Source organism: Paramisgurnus dabryanus, chromosome 1 (assembly GCF_030506205.2).
Source record: "Paramisgurnus dabryanus chromosome 1, PD_genome_1.1, whole genome shotgun sequence".
Lineage (NCBI taxonomy): Eukaryota > Metazoa > Chordata > Actinopteri > Cypriniformes > Cobitidae > Paramisgurnus > Paramisgurnus dabryanus.
The window spans coordinates 36,886,460-36,911,089 of record NC_133337.1 but is presented as its reverse complement, the minus strand read 5'-3'; the positions used below and the strand labels follow the sequence as shown (position 1 = coordinate 36,911,089).

Here is a 24,630-nt window from a genome sequence, read left to right as displayed (position 1 = left end):
TGTGTGTTTACATGATTGGATAATAAATAACCAAAACAGCTCCAACATACATACAGGCATATCAATTGACACGAGTGACTGAAAGTAGCGGGGATGCACCGATATATCGCTCAATAATCGGTATCGGCAGATAAAAGCATTTTTTTTCCATTTTTGGAAAACGCATAATTTAAAATTGATTCACAATGACGACAAAATACGCTCTGCACTTCTAGGATTTCATAACATAATAATTTGAAACAAGAAGGGGAAAAAAACTAAACTATCTGTATCAATATCGGTAGATTCTTAGTAAATGAATATCGGCACAAAAATGTTACATTGGTGCATCCTTAGAAAGTAAGAATGTAAAAAATTCAGAAGGGTTGGATGGATAGATGAATGGATGCATGGACAGACAGAGATAGACTGACAGATAGATCACTAGACTGTCAGATTCTCAGTGAAAAAGAAAGATTAGGGATAGAAAAAAGGAATAGTTATGAGCTCTTTAACAATGACCTCATCTAACGGAGTGGAAATTTCCTGGTAGGCATGGTGACAGCAGCGGCAGAACTGAGAAAATTCAGTGAGATGAGCGAGCGGACCCCAACTCACCACACCGCATCACAGTAAAGGAAAAATCTCCTCTCTTTCTCTCTCTCTCTCTCTCTCTCTCTCTCTCTCTCTCTCTCTCTCTCTCTCTCTGGATCTCTCTGATGACATGAGCACACATACAGTAGCAGAGATGTGCTAGTGAGGTTTAAGTTTAAAAACTGACTGCATTACTCAATGCAGCAGGTAGAGAGCGCTATCGAAGGAGAGAAAGATGTAGAGTATGTGGGTCACTCTATGCACTGGTGATGATTTTAGCTGCCTTAAAATACTCCGTTGTCCCCTCAGAGCTCCGACCCTTTCCCACTCCCTCCCCACACACCTTTACCACACACACACCCAATTACACCTTACACACAAATACCATGGCACATCTTTAATGCACTCACACACTCCTGTGAGCTGGGGATGGGTGCACATGTGTTGTGTGGGTTGTGTACTGCAGAGACTGGAGAATGGATCTTGTCTAAATATGATATGAAATGGGCAGAATGTGAACTGGCCTGTCGCCAGAGTCTCAGTGACAGCCGTTTTATCACATTGCTCTAAAAATAAAAACGCCTTTATTTCAAATCTTACCAATTGTCAGACATATTCTGCTATATACAACCGTATCCATATGAACTAGACACTATCTACACACTCATCGTGCATCATATACCAAATACACATCCACACAACATATGCATACATCTACTCAACAGATTCATATACTGTACTATACCTCCTACATAAATGGTTCTCAATAGGGCTGGGTATCAATTCAGATGTTCCAGATCGATTCAATTTCGATTCACAAGCTATCAAATCAATTCGATTTCGATTCTCGATAAAATTTCAATTCCGGTTCTTAGGTAGGTTTTTATACTTGAGTCTCGATTCAACTCAATGAATATAGATTTAATACAAATACTATATTAATAAAAAAGAACAGTGAACAGCATACAAGTGGGTAATTAATAAAAAGAAATTAAAAGCCACAACACGTCTTTCTTACGAAATCTAAAATGCTTCCATACTTCCATTCAATGTTTGTGGAAATAAATATTAAAAAAATTGATTCTGCTCTTTGAGAATCGATTTTTAATCGACCACGTTTTAAAAAACAATTAATCGAAAAATCTATTTTTTTGCCCAGCCCTAGTTCTCAATGCCTTTATTATACACACATATGCTGTATTGCGTTGCAGTTCACCCCAAAAGCTTTAGATTGGTATAACTTAAATGAAACGAGGAGATCTTACACAAAATGTTAATGACAAACATCTTTAGTCACTATTCACCTTCATTGTATTGAATGCGAAAGATTGTCTGAAGATGAAAAGTCTTTCTCTACTAATAAAAGTCAGTTATACCTGGTTTAGAAAAACATTAGTGGTGAAAAATTTTTAGCAATTTTCATTTTTGGGGTGTATTGTTCCTTTATAGGGCTGCATAACGATTAATCGCGATTAATCGTTTGCAGAATAAAAGGTTTTGTTTACATCATATATGTGTGTGTACTGTGTATAATAATTATGTATAAATAAATATACACACATGCATGTATAATTTTAAGAAAAAAATATTTATAGATTAAATATTTATATATAATATAAATTATATATAAATATAAAAATTTATATACACATGTAAATACGCCTTAAATACCTACATGCAAGTGTATTTATTTATGCATAATTATTATACACAGTACACACGCATATATGATGTAAACAAAAACTTTTATTCTGCAAACGATTAATCGCGATTAATCGTTATGATTAGGACTGCATAACAACTAATCGCAACTAATCGTTTTTAGAATAAAAGTTTTTGTTTACATTATATATGTGTGTGTGTACTGTGTATAATAATTATGTATATATACATACATACACATACATGTATAATTTTAAGAAAAACATATATGTGTATATATTAAGTATTATTATTTTATACAGTATTGTGCAAAAGTCTTAGGCCACCATGCCAAAATTAGATTTGTTGTTTTTGCAATATTATAGTGATCATATATAATTGTTTCTCAGTCTCTTTAATAGAATACATGCAGAAAATACAGGAAATGTGTATGTAGTTTTAAAAACTGTATACAAATGTAAACTGATGTGTCAAGTTTTTAGGGCCACTTGCGCAATAGCAGGAAACTGCAGGATCTCTTAAACCTAAATAAAATTAAATCCTCTTTTTACTTTATTCTGATCAAAAACGATCAAGATATGTTTAGTGCCGAGAGAGGTCACACTAAACACAGACGATGCCTAAAGAAGACTTTTAGTCCTAAAAATATATATATATTATACATATTTCGTGTATTTTCTATTTTTATCTTAATAAAATAGATTGAAAAATAAATTTTTAACTCTTTAAAAATAAATTCTTAAACAACAAGTCTGGTGGTGGTGGCCTAAGACTTTTGCACAGTACTGTATAAATATAAAAGTGTATAAACACATGTAAATATTCATAATATAAATGTACATTTCTTAAATATATATGCGCATGTGTGTATTTTTATATACAAAATTATTATACACCATACACACACATATATGATGTAAACAAAAACCTTTATCCTGCAAACAATTAGTTGCAATTATTTAATATGCAGCCCTATTAGGGATATATATTTACTGAACACACAACTGAGGGAGATACATGTGTCCTGCATTGTGACATTAAATATATGTGAAATGAAATTTTGCAAATATTAAATAGCTTTTTGTGATTTTGAGTTTAATGAAAGACTTAAAATAACTGATCCCTATGATAATGCAAAACAATTTAAAGTTAACACAAAATAGTCACAGGGCCACACTGGAAATACACATTTTTTCTTTTAAGTCCATATACATTTTGACCTAAATTGTTGGTTAAAAAAATATGGACCTATGCATTGTGCATTTACTTTACAAAAGTTGTATTTTATCCAAGACTTATGAGCGATATAGTGGAAAGAATAAAGTGTGACAAAAAGCGATCCACATATACTAATAAAAAAAACTTGATTTTCACCACAGTGGGACTTTAATACATTGGTGTGGAGTTCCCTCTTAACCAACTAGGCTTTCTGACACCAACCTCCTTTCACATTTGATGTCCAAGAGTTTCTGTCAGACGCTGCTCTGCAAGTGTCGCCTTTGGCTGACAGGAGCCGTGTGACGGCCTTGTTTGACAAAGTCAAATGCCTTGTTTTCTTCGAAAGCAACCTGACCAGTAACCTTGACTCTGAGAGTCATTTTCAAGACTGGGCTCGCTCAAGCATGGACACTTATTGACTTCATACCGGGTCCAGTGTCAACACACTCACACGTTTACCCGAACCATGTAAGTGAACACTGATAGTGGTAAGTTGGTGAAGCGATCATGGTTGTCACAGACTAAAAATCACCTTCTATTCTGCAGATTGGCTGCATAGTTACTCTGTTACCACGGTAGCTGTGCATTTTACCATCTCCAAGGATACGATATCCATGACAACCTATCCCCATCCATTCAACGAATCCATTCATAGCCCATACTGATAAGCCAAGGGGAGCATGTATCAAATGAAGGAAGCTGTACCCGTGTCATTATGACAGGCCATTAGGCCACGGGCAAAAGCACTCATATATGCTTTCGTTCACGCATACAGATTTCCTTTGTGTTGATTTTGGCACTTCACAGGGGAAAATACATAATGCAGCTTTAGATCTAGAAGCTGATGGCTGGATGGATTGTGGTAACTGTGGCTACGGCATGAATCTCTGAGAGGTCGGTAAACTTGTTTCCACAGCCAAACATTCAGATAATCGACAAACATGTTTCCATTCACTCATTCTGAATGTACTGTACATTGAGCACTGAAGCAGACTGTTCTCAGGCTCTATTCTTGATGCAATCTGCACTTCAGATTTAAAATGTAATAAGAAATATTATAACAATTGAGAGCCATTGCATCATTCAATCAACAGCACCCACCATCAACATCACTACCACTGTATTACACATCATCACGACCAAAATCATCATAACCATAATCACAACCTCTTTATCATTATCAACATTATCATCACCCCCACTCTCATCAATACCACAATCATCATAGCCATCCCATCACCATGGCCATGCCCATGCACAATCATCAAGTGCATTCATTTGATATCATTAACGGCAGGATCTCAAAAACATCATCACCACCACCATTATCATCACCACAATCAACACACCCATCATGTTACCAGCACCATCAAAATCACTACCACCTTTTTATGACCATTAACATCTCCACTACCACAATAATCATCACCACAATCATAAGCATCACTTTATTGTCACCACAATCTCCATCATCATAATTCCAACCACAACCATCATCACTAAATAATTTCCATAATCACTACCACCTTATTATGACCATCAACATCTCCACCACAATAATCATCACCACAATCATAAGCATCACATTATTGTCACCACAATCTCCATCATCATCACCACCACTACAACAACCATCATCACTAAAATCATTTCCATAATCACTAACACCTTATTATGACCATAAACATCTCCACCACCACAATAATCATCACCACAATCATACCTGTAAGCATCACATTATTGTCACCACAATCTACATCATCATCACCACCACAACAACAACCATCATCACTAAAATCATTTCTATAATCACTACCACCTTATTATGACCATAAACATCTCCACCACCACAATAATCATCACCACAATCATAAGCATCACATTATTGTCACCACAATCTACATCATCATCACCACCACAACAACAACCATCATCACTAAAATCATTTCTATAATCACTACCACCTTATTATGACCATCAACATCTCCACCACTTCAATAATCATCACCACAATCATACCTGTAAGCATCACATTATTGTCACCACAATCTCCATCATCATCACCACCACAACCATCATCACTACAATCATCTCCATAATCACTACCACCTTATTATGACCATCAACATCTCCACCACCACAATAATCATCAACACAATCATACCTGTAAGCATCACATTATTGTCACCACAATCTCCATTATCATCACCACCACAAACATCATCACTACAATCACCTCCATAATTGCCCTATTATCATCATCACCACTACCTCCACTACACCATTACCATCACCAATACTACAGTACAACAAATATCATCATTAAAGCCATAACCATGACCACTTTACTACAGCTGCACCACCATCTTCTTTAATACCATAATCACTGTCATCCCCAAAATCATAACCATCATCAATCATCATCATCATCATCACAACTCCCACACACCCTTCATCATTATCATAACCAGCATCATCACGCTCATTTTTGAAAATGTGTTGGAGCACACAGCGCCTCTTACCAGGTTAGAGTTGGTTGCGTTGGAGTCGTCTTCAGGGAAAGGGATGTAGACAGCTAAGGCCACACAGTTTGCAAAAATAGTCATCAAAATTATAATTTCAAACGGTCTGAAGAGTCACTGTTAAGGGAAATGACATCAGAACTGGGTCACAAGGACAAAAAGACAGTACAGACCTGGACATACTGTACACTTGAACTCTTATCAGTCCACAAGAGCTCAAATCCACTCTTGTCTTTTTTGTTCCTTTCCAATCTTTTCTTTTTCTTCGGTTAATAATGCAGGGCCGAACCTGTCAAAAATCTGGCCTCTATCAAGACAACAATCGTTACCCCCTCCTCTGCCCCCTCCCCTTTCTCTTTTCACTCGCCAGATTGTTTGTTTAGCTTTCAGTTCTGCTGGAAATGCAATCAAAGTGTGTCATCATTTGTTACAGGAATGGATTTCGCCGAGAAGGGTGTTGAGTCGCATGGCACGTGTCCTGAGGAGAAACAGATGTGTTCTTGTTTTTCTGGATGTTTCTCTTGTATCTGCTGTCTGGGCCTTGAGTTACGGCTCTCTGGGGTTAGTTCAGAATTACAGAGCCACAGGCCCTGTAACCCGTTTAGATAAACATGCTTGTAGACCAGTAGTTCGGCTCCCAGTGGGAGAAAAAACAGACCACTGCATACTGAATTTTATCTTTAAGGGTCCCGTAAGGTTATAAATAACACTTCTATATATGAAATCTGCTCGCGTGTGCGTTGTGTGACTGCATGTTGTAGGAGGGGTCAACTTGCATGTGCGTTTGTGCGCGCGTGTGGGAGGGGTGAATATTTCTGCAGTGGTGAACCTGTTCAGCCTGTTGAGAGGAGCTGTTGGCATGGCAACCCGGCCAAAGACAGGAAAGATGGAGTCTCCGGAGAACCGGATCCAGTCAAGTGTGCGCAAAAGGGGAAGACACATGGACAGAACTAGCAGAAGTGAAAACTTCCAAAACGTCCAACGGAAATGAATGAGGGAAAATCTGCTACCGTCTCTTCGGTTCAGCCGTTCCCTCGTCACGGTTTGTGAATTTACGAGAAGGTCTTTGATGATGTGATCAGTTCTTGGCTGACGCTGTGAATGGGTAGTCGGAGCTCCTATTTCCTGATGAATGAAGCATTTTCCTACCTAAATCAATTCTCATTAACTTACTGGTCAGGGGCCTGTAACAGTCTCTCTCATGGGTAAAAATTATTACATAAAACCACGAGAGACCGAGTAAGGAGAAAAAATAACAGAAGAACACACTGTCCTAACAGTACTCTGAAAGAGGGGGCATTTGCGGGGCTACTTGATTTATCTTGATCCTTTTTGGAACTGAATGTAACACAGATCCACATCTACACCTATATTTATGTCTTTGGTAAATGCATTAATCCAAAGCAACATGCGTTCTCGGTTACCCTTTTATTACATAATGCAAATGAATTGTATAAACGTATGAATCATAGTAACAGTATTAAATGCCCTTTAAAGTGATGTCAGCTTCGAGGCCCAAGGCACATCACTGGGATAGCCTTTCCAACCTTTTGTGTGGTCTCTCAAACAAGCCATAAATCACATAAATAAGCACAGGTCAAAGATTAGTAAAGGATACTTCCATTCCACAACACTGATGCACGCCCTGCGGATGGGATTTTTAAGAGTGAGGCAGAGAAGGGCTCGGGGTGGGCGTGTGGAGGCAGTGCTGGCCTGTTTCTTGGGTTTGACGTAGTGCTGGCGTTTGCGCTGCGTGGAGCTCACGGTGGAGATCGGGGCTCCGCTGGTGCCCATGAGCTTGGCCTGCCGCGCCGCGTCGATGGCCGCCTGCCAGCTGAGGGGGGCGCCAGGGGTGGGAATGTGTTCAGGTGCAAGACCCAGAACCCCACCCCCACCCCCCACCCGCTCATCCTCATTCAGACTGGCGACCGGAGCCAACGACGGGCTGGAGTAGTTGGAGCCTGTAGAGGAGAGATAGAGACAGTGAATGAGAACATGCAATAGAGACGCTAAACACACTTCCTACGAAATGACGTGCCATTGTGTTCAATGTCACTTGAAAACTGTCAAAACACAGAAAATGGTTTTCACACTACTGTATGATTTACTGTTTTTGTTTATTGCAGTAACATATACAGGTGTTTCTTCAAAATTTATTTAACTTAACAGATGTTAATATTTAGCAAAACAGTAAACAAATTAACAAATAACACATTCAACTTAAAAAACATCTGTTCTTGCTACAATACAAATATCTTTTACAGTTTTTATAGGTTTTATATACAAGCACTAGAAAGAAAAGATGCCGACAAAAATAATTTTCATATTCAGTACCAGCTATTAAGTTAGTTTTTCCTTCCTTTATACATAAGTTAAACAACATTTAGTGACGTTTATGTTTGAGAAGAAAACACTTCTATCTTACAATAGTTTGCTTGTTAAGTAAATATATCTTGAATTAGAGGAATAGTTCCCCAAAATTAAAATTCTGTCATTATTTACTCACCCTCAAGTTGTTACAAACCTACATTTTTTTGTTCTGTTAAACCCAAAGGAAGATATTTGTTATTAGGCAGAAAACAAAAGCACCATTGACTCCCGAAGAATACTATGAAGGTCAATGGTGCTCAAAAACTGAATGGTTACAAACAAACAGTGCTCAAAAAAATCTTCCTTTGTTTCGCTGAACATGAGGATAAGTAAATAGACAAAAAAATATTTTTAGGTGAACTATCCATTTAAGTAAGTTTAAATATTTCATGTAGATGCGTATAAATAGCACGAAGTGTGAAAATCGTACAATACATACACCAAATTCCACTTTGGCGTGCAAATGATACCCCAGTCCTTCCAGCACATCTTTTTTGTCGTTTTATTTATTGTTTTTAAAACTATTTTCGCTTGGGTTTAGGGTAAGATTTGAGATTTGCTTAAGGAGGATATTTAATATACAGGTTTCTCCATGTTTTTGTCTATATTTAAACCATGGTCGCTTGGAGTTGGGGTTAGAGTTGGGGTTTGGGTTAGGATGTCATTTTTATATAACAAAAAAATTTTCTTACTGTAAACCCAAGCGAAAATGGGGAAAAAATAGCAAAAAAAATTTAGAAACCAATAAATAAAACGACAAAAAGGTGCAATTGTATAGTGATCATATAATTATATTTATTAGAATACAACCAGAAAATACAGGAAATGTGTATGTAGTATTAAAAACTGTATAAAAGTATAAGCTGAAGTGTCAAGTTTTTAGGGTAAACTTCCCTTCCACTTGGTCAATAGCAGGCAGCTGCAGGATCTCATAAACCTAAATAAAATTAAATCCTAATTTCTAATTCAGTCTCTTCAAAAAAACTCAAGATGTGTTTCGTATCAAGAGAGGTCACACTAAATACTGACTGAAAATTGTTTTGTTATTAATTTTCGTACATATTTCCTGTATTTTCTTTAAAAAAAGTGAAAAATAAATATGGATGGACATTAAAACTTTGCTAAAACAACAAAGCTGGTGATGGTGGCCTAAGACTTTTGCACAGTACTGTATAATATATGGACAAAAATGTTATGAATTGTTTGCATTCCCCAAAAATCTGCCAGTAACCAAAAGCTTTTTATTAACTTCTGTTATTAAATTATATTTTTAATGTATTTAGTAAACATTTAGCTTTGTAAAATATTATAAACATGTTATTAACCTTGTTTGAAATATCCAAATAGGCCCATTACTCCAGCAATTACAAATAAACTGCATGAAACTGTTTCCACATTCTAATGTTTCAACTAGCCAATAAAAATACAGTACTCTTATGACATCACAGTAAACATCACACATGGCAGCCCTGCAGGATAGTGTCAACTCCATCTGCAGTCCAAGAGTGTAAAATCCACAGAGCACCATCATAAACCATCGCAATAAAGTGTGTGTGCGGTACCATGAGTCTCTGAGAAATAAGAGACAGAGTGAGATCACAGTAGTAGTATACCACATCTCCCTATCTCCCTTTCTCAATCTCTCTCTCATATTAAAATGGTTTAGCTACTAAATGAGCCAAAGCCTGGATTAGTTTAAAGTATCAGTGAATGCTCTCTCCAAAAGTTGAAATCCTGAATCTGTAGTTTTTCAATGCAATATCTATTCTCCCAATCACAACCAATGAAGCAAGTTTGTGGCAGGTCTATCTGTTTGTCCAACCAATGGAAGACAGTACAATTTTATCTTTAAGATGTGTACTCTCTATATACAGTAAGTAAAAAAGTGGTAGGTCTTGTTTTACTTCAATGTTAGGATTTAGTGAAGTATGTTTGAGATTGTAAAGAGATGAGTTGTTGTGCCTGTTATCATGTCAAAATGAGCTCTTCTCCATATAACGCTGACTATCCTAAAATGTCCTCTCTAACTACCGTACAAACACCATGTTCTGGATAAGAGACTTTCAAAAAAGAAAAAAAAATCTCTGTTGCTCATCCTAAGTACCCACAATGGATTCACTTTCTTGAGAGATGCTCTCTCTCTCCCTTTGTATTTTCTAATAGGCAGATAATTCAGGGTCCTTATCGCCAGACACACATGGACATGAATAAAAACAGAAACAAAAACAACACATTCACGCTCAATCCAACATTCAGAAATGTACCTTACTAATGAAAATGTTCTGAAGAGTACAAAAGCTGTTTAGATGGGAAAACAAACTCCTGATGAATAAACTTAGATTTATATTATGCAGATCTGAAAGAAAAGAAAGCACACAAGAGACACCAGAGGTTGCCTCCTTTCACAGATCTGGAATCAGAATTAGGTTTCTCTTCAAACTTTTGACTAGACGATTATTATATGTAATAAAATGATGAGTATAAAACGAAAATAAGAAAGACATCACTGTAAAAAAGGGGTAGGTGATATACTGTAGGCAAAAATGTCTAGCAGAAAATCTATGCAGGATGAATAAAGCATCCCAAGACTGCCGATATATGATCAGAAAACCACCGATCAAATGTAGCTGAAATGCTACTATGACAAAGTTATCGATTTCCTCAGAAGATATGTCAAGACAGCCACAAGCTCAGTCTCTTTCCTTCTTTCTGTCACTTTCACACGTCTTGTCTTCTTGTTACTCCAGCAACTCAGAAACGGCACAAGTCGTCATTGCTATCTCTAACACAATTAATTTTATAAGTAACAGAGACTTGGATATAACTTTATAACTAGAAATAGCAGATCCTAAATCTGTGGTATACTGTAAAAAAGTAATTCAAACTAAACTTATAATTGTGCTGTAATGTCCATATATCACAATACTATAGAACATCTTAATCGATACCCAGCCCTACTTGATAGTGTGCAGGGTTTCCCGCAGCACTTTTCAGTTCGGGCGGCCCACCTAAGCCGAGATACCCTACCACCTTCACAAGGTCGACCAAAAAAAAAATTCGCTGCACAAAAGGCCGTCAAGTGCATCTCGGAGAATAGCGTGGACGCGCTTCACACAGCGAGCGGGCACGCGCCACATGGCCGAAATGAAAGAAATACATGGTCCATCAATGTCTGGAGGATAACTAGCCTGTTGATAAAACATTTAATTCATTAATAATCTAGTATGTGTTCATTTTCTGTCATAGTTTCTTCAAAATTGAGTTTTATTTGAGTGTTTTAAATAAAAATATTTTCATCATGATGCGTACGCCCCGCCCCTTTGATTGCTACGCCTCCGGCCCGCCCACCTGCACAACCCTACCACCTTAACTAACAAATTTTCTGCAGGAAACCCTGGTATGTCATGTCACGTCATTTGGCAATTTCTACTGGTTTGTTGTTTGTTTTAATCTGATTGTTCACTGCAAAATGATTTTTTGACATACTGCATGCATAATTTTTTCACTCCAGCAAGCGAGCAAACACATACGTACCTCAGTGTTAATCTATGCATGTATTTTATCACTACAGTCACACACTCTCTCATCTACTGTTTTATCTCTGTCTGTGCTGTACAGTAACAGCACTTTCATTGGTGCATTTTTTTCCACACTGTAAAACATTTCTGATCTTGTCCACAATGCAAGAAGCCCATTGAAAATATATCGAATTTTTTTTGTTGTTGTTAGTATGTGAGAGGAAAATACACACTATGAATGCAACTGATTCAGACTGATATCTCCCGATACATCTTGCATTAATTTAATTATAAAGATTTAATTTTCGGAATGTTATTAATTCATATAATGACCATTAATATTGAACATTAAAATAGTGATGTTTCTTCACTTTTTTATACACAGAGCTCAAATAAATAATGGCATTTTCTTGTTCTCTTTGATTAACAGAATGTATTGGCCATGACTATCGGCTATTTTTAAATTTGCAGATGGTGTGAAAAAAATCAAACAATTATTGATATATCTGTGCATCTGTACACCAGAAAGTTTGCTCAGCTATACGGTTTCAGCAGTAACAACATAAACAAATGGCTTTCGTGGAACAAACTTAACTTCCTGTAAACTCTCAACAAGTTGAATACCTTAGTTCGGCCATTCCCAAACTGTGGTCCGCGGACCACTAGTGGTCCGTGAGGGTACTGCAGGTGGTCCGTGTAAAGGCAAAATAAAATATAAAATAACATATTTTTTTAAGAAAAATATATTTTTTTAAGAATATGTTTTAAGAATCTGTTGTACTGATGTGATGACCAGTTATAGTTTTAGTAGCCTGGTATAACCAGACTCTCGTACATTCATTTCATTTGTACAGAGAGTCTGGCCAGGCTCCATTGGAAAGCGTTACTTCCGTTAAGGAGGGTCCATTGTTGAAGTTTAAAACTATTGGATCTGCCCAGAGTCACTCAGGATCTGCCAAAGCCAATCGCTAACGTGTGGTCGTGACGTATATCATGCACCGAAACCGTCTGAAAACAACAAGTCAGAATAATCGGACAAACAAAAGTTAGCAAACCTGGTTCTTGCTCCGGCTTTAACTTCTGTATATTCGGCAGTTTTGCAACAACGGACCGAATAGCTTTTCTCACGTCTTTCTCCGCTGCCATTACTGAACTACAACTCAAACTGACGCACGACCTCAACGTCATCGTTCTTAGCCACCCCCATCTGTTCGCTGATTGGTCCTGCAGATTTTTGCAGGAGAAAACGAAACTCTATAGAGCCATCCCAGACGTACTGCTGAAGCGAAATGAAAAATAAGCGGAAGCACGTAGGAGGGCGGAGCCAGGCTATAGTTTTAGTGCTAGTAAGCCTATTTAGAGGTGCAGATTAATTCAGGACTTTGTGTAGACATTTTATTATGAGTATTATGAGGTGGTCCGTGAAAATTCTTGATTACAAATAGTGGTCCACACACATAAAAAGTTTGAAAACCCATGCCTTAGTTCATATTTCATAGCTAAAGCGTATCAAAAACTAAACATAGCTAACATTACTGTGTAAAATGTGTACTATGTATGGTAATGTATACAATCTTAACAACAGATCAGCTGCCAAACCTTCCATCAAATAGCGGAAATCCACAATCGCTGTCTTCCCTTGTCTTTAGGAAACCAAAACATTTGTTATTTTTGATGAGGCATTTGTTCAAAAGTTCAGTTTAGCAACTATTTAATTACGCTTCGTTCATATGCGTAATCGCGTCACTGCATGTGCGTCAGATAAAACCATCTATACACAATAACAACCTGTCTAAAAATCATCTTCAGAGACACAAGGCTAGAACAGGTTATATTTACAGAAGAAAACAGATGAGGAGGTAACAGAAAGAGAAAAGATATCTGTGAGTCATGTGGGATCTGAATGAAGCTTCCCTTTAAGAGGCTATAAACACTTGTGCATATTTTTTAAAGGTAGGGAAAAAGTTGGTACGGTCATATCTACTGTAATGATCAGTCAAGAGGTCAGGATTTCGTTGGTTTCCTTTCAAAAAGTGTACCTTTGCACCTTAAGAGTTCATATTAGTACCTCAGAGGTACATATTAACATCTCAAAGGGACATACATATTGGTACCAAATGGATACATACTGTATCTGTACAACTTGGGCCCATTTTTTGACAGTCCGGTCCAGTTAAACTACTGTAGGCTGGCTGGTGTCGTAATCGCTTCTTCCAGTAGAGGGCATTTTTATATGATAGCCATTAAAGAGATGGCAAAACCTTTAAAAAAAAATCACAACAGCTTTGCAACTGCTTAGTTACAATGCAAATGCTAACTTACATAATCACAAATATTTTAACTGACTATTTATTTAAAAAGTTATATTCAAAGTATAATTTTTCCACCATCTCCTGCCTTTATTGTCAAAGCTTAGTGGTGTGTTTCTGCAGTACCATCAGCACTGTCAGGTCATAATTTTTCTGCATCTCAAAGGTGAAGTCACAAGGTGTTTTTGGCTCCAAAAAGTGCTAATATGGCATTACACGGGCCCAGTACTTCAAGGAGGTCAAGTGTAAGCCAGGCAACTGTCCAGGTATTTAAATTTACGCATTTGACACTTTGATCCAAAGTTACTTACAGTGCAGTGCATTCAATCTATAGATTTTTTTTCTATGCGTGTTCCCTGGGAATCAAACCCATGACCTTTGCACTACAAAAGCAATGACCTGCCAATTCTACCAACTCTACACTGTATAAAAAGTTGGTTCAACTTTAAAAAGCAAATTACTGTTACGTAATGCTGGAGAGGAGGATGATGATATATAAAAATAACAGATTTATTAACACTTAAGACAATGATTACAATATACTCGCAAACACAGGTAACACTAGACATAGACAATAACGGACAAAGACAAATGGAAACAACAGGGTATAAATAGGCAATGATGATGAACATAATAGATGACAGGTGAGGATGATTATTACACAACACAGTTAAAAAAAATGTAATTTTCCAGCTTCTTCGGGTCTGGTGGTACCACTTTTAGCATAGCTTAGCATAATCTATTGAATCAGATTAGACCATTAGCATTGCGCTCAAAAATAACCAGAGAGTTTCAATATTTAAAAATTTTGGGCACTGTGCAATGATATTACGCAGTGCCTGAAAATAGTCCCCTGCTTTTGAAAGTTAGCAAGGGGACTACTTTCAGATGCTGCGTAATATAATTGCGCCTGCTGCAGCCATGGTACGACAGCAAAGTCCTTGATTATTACGCCGGAATGAGAGTATAGTTCCTAGTCATATCGGCCTAGAAAAATCGCACATTTTTATTTTCCGCCGTCTTTGTACACGATGTAACTAAAAAAAGAGTCAAGTTTTAAATAGACCCCTTCACGGTTCACGTCACAGGCGGTTCCCACTGCGCATGTCGGGGTCAGAAAAGTCATTACAGCAGATTGAGTTGCGTATTATTCGGTATCGTCAAAAATGCCTACTTACATCGTGGGCTTTGAAAATCGCACCAGGTCTTCCGTTAAGTTTTCGCGATTCATGCAGAATCTCAAAAACAAAAAAATACAACATCTGCGGCTGCAAGCAATTAACGTGCAGACTGGGACAATTTAAATATCAAAGAGGCTTGTGTTTGTAGTGCTCACTGCATTTGAGGTAAGTCGTCATTTTTCAGCACTGTTAGATAACAATTATAAAGCCTGGATGATATGAACAGTTTGACCCCATGCTGCGCGCGCACCCGATAGTCATTCAATGTTTACAAACCTTGAAGGGGTCTATAGGAACAATATTGAACCTCTTGGTTATTTTTGAGGGCGATGCTAATGGTCTAATCAGATTCAATGGATTATGCTAAGCTATGCTAAAAGTGGTACAGCCAGACCTGAAGATCGGCTGAATGGATTCCAAAACGGTAAAAATGTTTAGCTCTAGAGGAGCTGGAAAATTAGCATATTTTCAAAAACATTTTGAGTTCATTCTACTTAAAAATATTATTTGACAACCGTTTTGAATTAACTAATATGGTAAAGTTGAATTAACACAAAATTTTAAGGCAACTAGGTAACTTACTCTTTTAAGGTGAACCAACAGATCTTTTTTAACAGTGTGTTACAACTGAAACCCTTTGAGACCAATAATACAGTACGGTATATAAAAATATGAATTATAATAAATACCAGAACATTTTAATATGAAATAAAGCTTTTTACAATGAGGCTGAGCTTTGTGGTATTAAAGTGTCATCATTACTTTATAAGTGTGGGGTTAACATGGCACCAAGTCATCACTGGATGATGTCATACATGCAGCATTGAGCTATAAAGCACAAAATACTCCCTCTTTATGACCCAGCAGGGACTTGTGGGAAATTGAGTTTTAGGACAACAATGCTCTATAGCCAACAAGCTAAAAGAAATAAATCACAGACCTGGCGACTGGGGAAAAATAACCAATGACAGGTCAATGATGATGAGATACACAGAGGGGTTTAAAGTAATGTCTATATTCTTCTGTTACATAAAGACACACACACACACACACGCAAATTAAAGAGAAAGATGGTAACAAAGTGTGCAAAAGCAAGAGATCCAGTACAAGGGCAATGCTTGTGTTAAGATGCACATTCACTGCTAAACTCTGCCATAACTGTGTGTGTGGGGTGAGTGGGCGGGGCACACTGAAGGTGTCATCCATTACCATCTGTTCGATTACATCACTGCTATCAAAGCCAGCCTATCAGATCGAGCAGCTCAGTCATGCTTCACTAGCCTCTTGCCACGGCACACACACACCAAAACATGACCAAAACCTTAAAGCACAGAGCCAACAGCAACATTATGTTCACATGGCCCAGGATGTGTTCTCGTATAATTAGCCGTCATTCGCCATTAACACATACAAGCACACCTGAGGCATACAAACGCTCTCAGTCACACCTGAGACAGACACACACGCCTGAAACATAAACATTGACACACCTGAGAGATATAGAGGCACATGTACGCCTCTGAGACATACCCATGCATACACAAACCCACGAGACAGCTGTGCACAGAAGGGATTATTTAACATCCAAAATATTTAATATGTATTTCTAGATGTCCTTGCTAATACATTTTACATTATTTTTTATGACATCCTTCCAGTAAAAACGGGATATTGAACAGCAGGAAATTAAATGGACCAAAATGTGAGAACTAGAATAGTGAAGGATTGGTGAGGTCGGCATCATTTCAGAGGTGATGAAAGATTGTGAAGACATGCCTAGTTTTCTTATAAAACATGAACTGAAAAGAAATATTAATATAGTGATTTCATGCTGTTTCTGATTTCATCTTTTACTTTTAAAGGAATATTCCATTTTCTTAAAAGAAAAATCCAGATAATTTACTCACCACAATGTCATCCAAAATGTTGATGTCTTTCTTTGTTCAGTCGAGATGAAATTATGTTTTTTGAGGAAAACAGTGCAGGATTTTTCTAATTTTAATGGACTTTAATAGACACCAACAATTAACACTTAATTCAACACTTAACAGTTTTTTTCAACGGAGTTTCAAAGGACTCTAAACGATCCCAAACGAGGCATAAGGGTCTTATCTAGCAAAACAAATGTCATTTTTGACAAGAAAAATAACAAATATACACTTTTAAACCACAACTTCTCGTCTAAATCTGGTCCAGCGCGACCTAACGTAAATGCGTAGTGACGTAGGGAGGTCACGTGTTACATATACTGTATAAAACGCACATTTGCGGACCATTTTAAACAATAAACTGACACAAAGACATTAATTAGTATCAGTTGACATACAACAACGTAGGAACGGTCCTCTTTCACCACATTTGTAAACACTGGGGAGGAGTTTCGCGTTCGTCCTCTGTGACCTCTTGACGTGATGACGTATTGTGTTGGGTCACGTTGACGCATCACGACCGGATTTAAACGAGAAGTTGTACTTTAAAAGTGTATATTTGTTATTTTTATTGTCAAAAATGACAATCGTTTTGCTAGATAAGACCCTTATGCCTCGTTTGGGATCGTTTAGAGTCCTTTGAAACTCCGTTGAAAAAACTGTTAAGTGTTGAGTTAAGTGTTAAGTGGTGGTGTCCATTAAAGTCCATTAAAATGAGAAAAATCCTGCAATGTTTTCCTCAAAAAACATAATTTCTTCTCGACTGATCAAAGAAAGACATCAACATTTTGGATGACATGGTGGTGAGTAAATTATCTGGATTTTTCTTTTAAGAAAATGGAATATTCCTTTAAGAGTAATTTGTTCCCATTGAAATGCTACTGCCTTTACAAATCCTAACACTTTATTTTCAAACCTTGACATAACATAATAGAAAAATGTTCTTGACTGTGAATGTGTCCTCTTACACAACATTTTTACTTTTAGCATGGACTAACAAATTACAAATTACTAGAAACTACTTGTGTTGTGTCTGGTTGGATCATTGGTTACGGTAAGAGATCCCATTGCTTGGGGCCTTTGCTAAAAACTGTAACCAATTCATTTACTAGATCAATTTCCTACAATGGTTTTACTGTGTTGAGGTGAAGATAAATGAGGTATTAGCTATGCAATGTGTGTCTGCAGTGTTGTGTTTATATGAGCAAACATTTAACTCCCCTTCCCTTTCTCTTTCTTCCACAGTGTTATGTTTTTTTATTCTTTCCATCCACTCTCATGTCCTACAATAGATTGCTCACAAACATTTAGACTACAGGATCATGAGATAAGGTCACAGTCCAGTTATTTTAAGAAACAGACATCAGTCAATGTGGAGTTCAAAGCATGTCTGTTTAATATTGTTCATCAAAACACACACACACACACACGGGTAGATGGCAGAGAGTAAGAGATTCCAGAAATGGCCGTGAGATTGTAGCTCTGACTCAAACAGATGTACTTTGGGATTTAAACACGCTTTCACATGCGTGCAGCCTACACATTCTGGGTCTTAAATTACAAATGTTAAATAAAATCAGGGTTTTGTTTCTCAGGATTTTTGTTTGTTTATAACCAGGGTATGTTACGCATTACGCTAGGAATGTGTCATCGCATTAAGTTTTTAAGGTACGACCGTGAACAAAATACTTCCTGTGTTGTGGTGTGATTGGTGCTTACCCATGCGAAACAAAACAAACAAACTATAGAATATCTACCACAATCGCAATGCTAACATGTGGCTATGAAGTTGCAAAAAATGTACAGTATATTTTTACTGTTGTTAATGTGTTTGCTAGAGAGTTTTCGGTGGTCACTAACTGGCTTAAGTCAAAAGAGCTCAGCCTCAGTTGTCATGTGTGACCCCTCTTGGCAAACTGAGTTGCAATGAGCACATTTTAAAAAATGAATAATTGTTATTTTAACATTCTCTATTAAACAACATAAAATGATGCATGTTGTTGGAAACTGATAAAGAATCACCCATTTGAAGTCAACAGAGTCACCAAAGTTCATTTTGAGAAAAATCAAGTTAAAGTTTGTAAGATTGTCTTTGTGACTTATTGCTCTTAACTCTTTCTCCGCCAGCCTTTTTTTTAAAAAAGTTGCCATTTTTTATGATTTTCACAAAAGTTTAAAGGAATAGTCTACTCATTTTCAATATTAAAATATGTTATTACCTTAACTAAGAAGAGTTGATACATCCCTCTATCATCTTAGTGCGTGCACGTAAGCGCTGGGGCGCGCTGCGACACTTCGATAGCATTTAGCTTAGCCCCATTCATTCAATGGTACCACTCAGAGATAAAGTTAGAAGTGACCAAACACATCAGAGGTCAGAATTAGATCGATTTAAAAAAAAAAAGAGTTTTTACTGCTTTTGGATCAGTGTATGCTTCAGTGTTTTATAAATTGGGTAAGAGCGCCACCTAATGGATAATAGCGGAAATATGGATTGCCATAAATACTCGTCATTGGCAGGGAAGCGTTTTTCTCATAATTGACAAGATAACTCGACAATGGAGGGGAAGAGTTTTTTTTTTGTGTAAGTTACCAGCCACCGTCAGCATTTTTCATGATTTTTACAAAAGTTTAATGTTTTCCAGAAATGTGCTTCTTTAAAGGGGACAGAGAATGAAAAACCATTTTTACCTTGTCTTTGTTGAATAATGGTTGTCTACCCGCATTCACGAACATACAAAAAGTGCTAGACATGCTAAACATCTCAGTCTCATATAAATTCCTCTTTTAGAAATGTCAGCCAGAAAACGGCCCAATCTGAAAAACTGATGCTTATGACATCACAGGCATCTCACTGCCCCTCCACTTTAAAATAATTGGCTACATTTTTTAAGTGGCAGCAAAGTCAGCCAATCAGTAATGAGATTGCAAGTTAAGCCAGTAGGGGGAGCCAAATAGGTGCAAAACCACTTGTTTAAAATCCCCCACCCTAATAGAGCTATCTGAGAGAGGTTTTTAGGAAGCTTCTAAGGCATTACAGACCCAAACAAAAAATTTTTGTCTGCATGTCACATCACAGAACAAGGATAAATACTCCGTTCAATCATTCTATGTCACCTTTAAATATATAAACATACAATATATCAAATGAAAGAAAAGACCCTCTGCTTCCAAATAAAAAAAAAACGTTTCATCCTACCTTCATTAGTTCTCTTTTTATCACCTAAGGTAATTCCATTTATGTGAAGGACTTTTGTAAAAGAGCAGATTCAGAGCGATCTTCAAAACATACACGGAGATGCAGCTGCTTGCCCTAGGGCGACATTCTGGGTTTTGATAAGTTGTGGATAAAGCGGAAAGCCAGAAATACTCGTCATTGGCAGGGACGCGTTTTCTTTAAATTGACAAGATAACTTGTCAATGGCGGCGAAAGAGTTAATGTACTTATTTTATGAAAACCTCAACTTTGACCAAAATTGACATTTTAAAAATGTTTTGGCTGTAGCTCAAAATTAGACAGTGTGCGTTCTGACTCATTCAGACACCATGGGTCACATATTTGGGTAGTTTCCCGGACAGGGTTTATCTAAGTCACAGACTAAAATGCGTTTGATTAGTTTATAAACACCTTGCACTGACATCTTAATATATATCAGTGCCATTGTTTTGTCAATAAAAACTAGTCTAATCCCTGTCCGTGAATCCCCCTCTTTAAGTTTAAAGACCCGAATCAACTTTACTTCCATAGTGTGTCACATTTGTAAGTCAAACAGAATATCACGCAAGGAAAACATTGGGTGTGGCTTGTATTTTTTACTGTAAATTGATTGGATATAAAAAAGACGGTGTTTCATTCAAGAAACTCACAGCAGACTGAAGGTTAGAAGGGGGCAGGGTTAACAGATGCTCTGCCCAAGCACCAAGATGACGTCATCAGAAAATGATCGTCGCAAGAGGGTGAAAGTAATTTTTGATTAAAGTTTATGAGGGCATATGATTAAAAAAATAATAATAACCCAACTGAATAAATTGCTTATAACAAACACGGCAATATAAAAAAAATAAGAATTGTCAGTTTTGATTACATGGGGACTTTAATACTTAGTTTTAGAGGTTTGTTTAAATCACTAACTCAAAGTGTGTTCAATAGTTGTAGCAGGCACCACTAAATCACTAAAAACTGTACATTTTCACTAAGCTAAAAGTTGTTAAAAGCTGCACAATAACATTTAACTAAAAGACTAAATGTCCCTCTTATTTGATTTGTTGTCATTGCTTACTGTAGGTCAGCATAGGTCAAGCTACTCTGCTTATACCGCAATTCAACCATCTTGAAAAAATTACTGTCCAAATGCCCAGTAACTGTTGTATTTACTCTAAAGCCAATTTTTACTCCTAGTCAGCACCTGGCAAGTATTAATTCTGGGCCCTACACTTTATACCTTCTGTTTTATGTGATGCTCCACAGACTAACACGACATTACAAACTACTGCTTTCACGCTTCACAATGGGCACACAAGACCAAAAAACTGGAATGGAAGCTGGAAAATTGGCATATAATCCTGATTGCAAAATGAACTTGATTCCAACCCAAACCACAAAATCTACATTCACAGACATCTGAGTGACTGCTTCATATATATTGGACGCATATACGTATGCCGTCATACGAGTAAAATGTTCCGTCGTAATGCACTTTGGACGGCCTATTTGAATCCAACCAAACTGCAGATGGTCTTTATGGAATTGGAGGCTTCGAGAAGGAAAAGTCAAGACGTGAATGAGAGTCCTGGAATTCTGAACTGGAATTCGGCCCGGCTGTGCGGAAGGATTTGGTAATCTCAGGCAGAAATGGAGGCTCGAAGCACAAACCCTGCTGGTCCGGATTATTAGCTACATTTAATGCCGATCTGTGCAGTCTCTACAGTTTCATTCCTAAACCATCGTACACATTCAGGGTTACTGTATCTCCACCTCTCTCTTCCTATCTGAATCTTTTTCCCTTTTTCTCTTAATTTATGCCTGTGTGTAACAGCTAAATATGAACTCTGGTTAATAATGTATAACTTGCTGAATAATACATAACTCATCAGACTATCTCTTGCTCTCTCTCTCTCTTTTCCCTGTTCCTCCACTGCCAAGATAACTCTCCTTTCTATCCTGTCACCAAAAATCTCTCCTCTCAGATGGGAATTGAACGACCTGTGAAAATATCCGGTAATATTTCTGAACAGGATTTAGCCTCCAATTTATTTTTTTTATATTTTGACCACCATGTCTGGTTAAACATAGACATCTGTTGTTGACCTCATAGATTCCAGGTGACCATACACTCGAAAATGCAGTACCTCTTTAAAAAGTACACTTTTGTACCTTAAGAGTTACATACTGGTACGTCAAATGTACATACATTATCTGTATGGTATATATTAGGATCTTTTAAAAAGCTACCGTCCATGCAACAACTTTTGAACCTTTTTCTGAGAGTGTATGACTACATTTAGAGCATCGGAAAATCAATCATGGTTGTAGTGCTAAATGTACTTATGTTAATAAAAAGTTCAGCTATAAGAGTGACAACCACATCCCGTATCTACATATATACCTAGTATTTAGGACTTACAACCATAATTTGAGAGCTAGTTCAAAAAGAAATGAATCCAGAGACAACAACTACTTGCTTGTCACACCACTGATATAAGCATCACAAACATGCAGTAGTGGTGTGCGGGGCACAAACTAACGCGGGGTTAATTGTAACACGGACCGTTTGTTGCACAGGGTTGAGCAATTTGTTTAATGGTATAATGTTTTTCCAGAGAGTTATTGATGAAAAAGTGTTTTGGTGGCATGTCATATGTTTCTTTTTTTCAGTTTCTGAGTTGGGTGTGTAAGATACCAAATCCAATGCTATGTCATATTAATCAGTGTCTTATTGACTTAAACATAGCATCATTTTGAAATATGTCTGCAGCTCTTAGCTCTTTTTTGGTGGGCTTGAAAATATTTTGACCCAGCGGGGTTAATTGTAACGCTGTGTTACAACTAACCCCTCAGCACAACCGATATGAAAACGGCTAACGTTGGCATAATTCTTGCTGTTGTTTTAAATAGGTTACACACTAATGATTGCTGGCTGCCAACAATGTGCTTGTCTTATCAAAATTGTGTGTCAAAATTTATTTTAGTTCATATCTTTAATATTGATCAAATAAGGTCATATCAAAGATTTTAATCATCAAGTTAATGGCTAAAATCAGACGTTGATTTTCAATATCTCAGAGTTGGTTTTTACAGACTGGGTCACATATAAAAAAAATTTTTTGTCATAATTGTGCTGCTTTTTCTCACATGTTTAGACATTGTATCCATATAATTAAACTATTGTTAGAAAAGGGCTGGATGAATGAATACAGTGTGGATACCTGTCTATTATAGACTGATATATAAACAATATCCACTTCAAGTGTATAGACAAAAAAAGTACTGAAATATTTGCCTGCAAACTTAATTTTAAGCAAGTGTTACAACTAACCCCCTGCCTGTTACAATTAACCCCACATATGGGGTAAGTTGTAACGTTTGCACTTCTGTCATGTTTGGTGTAATTGTCCAAGAATGGTAAATATTAGAAACAAACTTTAAATGGTCATTTGTAGCAGAGATGTGTGTGCGTTGCTTGTGTAAAAATATAATTAATCAAACTCAAATATTTTTTTAAAGATTGAGCCAACACCAAAAGCCATTAGGTTGTGCCCCACTCTCCCCTACTGTGCAAAATACTTCAATCTATATTTTGCTTTATTGTGTCAGTAGAAAATAACAATATACATCACTTTAAACATTTATTGCCATTTACTGAGATTATTGTACAAACAAGGAGACAGTATGGTGCACACTAAAATCTGATCTTATCACAAAAAATACTTGTGGTGACATCTCAAGACTCCTGACATCTCCAAAAGCAAATTGAGACAATGAGACCTGTTAGCAAATACAGTTTTCATATGGTTTTACTGTGTATATAACCTGATCCAAATGCCTGTACTTGTTTTTCTTATCTTCAAGTAAAGAGTTTACTCTGGTCTTGTTCATCTTTCAATTTAAGGAGAAACGTTCTTGGTGCCTGTAGCACTAACACAGTACACACCTACTACACTATGAAAAGATGCAGGGTTATTTTCAACCCAGCGTTGGGTCAAAAAGGGTTGAGCCAAGCCATTAAAATAACCCAGGAAATTTTTATATTTGACGGAACAATGGGTTAAAACAACCCAGCATTTGGGTTGAAACAACCCAGCATACATTATTAAATGTACTCATTTGATGTACCACACTCACAGACACA

At 37.0% G+C, this 24,630-nt stretch overlaps 1 protein-coding gene across 17 annotated transcripts in view; it reads right to left on the bottom strand.

The window, feature by feature from the left end:
* Window positions 1–24,630, bottom strand: part of cacna1c (calcium channel, voltage-dependent, L type, alpha 1C subunit) — a 156,989-nt gene that overhangs the window by 94,390 nt on the left and 37,969 nt on the right. For all 17 annotated transcript variants that reach the window (XM_073814799.1, XM_065269468.2, XM_073814836.1 and 14 more), the window contains exons 2-3: window positions 7,594–7,936; window positions 5,976–6,081 (exon numbers count right to left, since the gene is read on the bottom strand). In XM_073814799.1, the coding sequence (XP_073670900.1) occupies window positions 5,976–6,081; window positions 7,594–7,936 (449 nt within the window). The remainder of the gene's footprint in view (window positions 1–5,975; window positions 6,082–7,593; window positions 7,937–24,630) is intronic.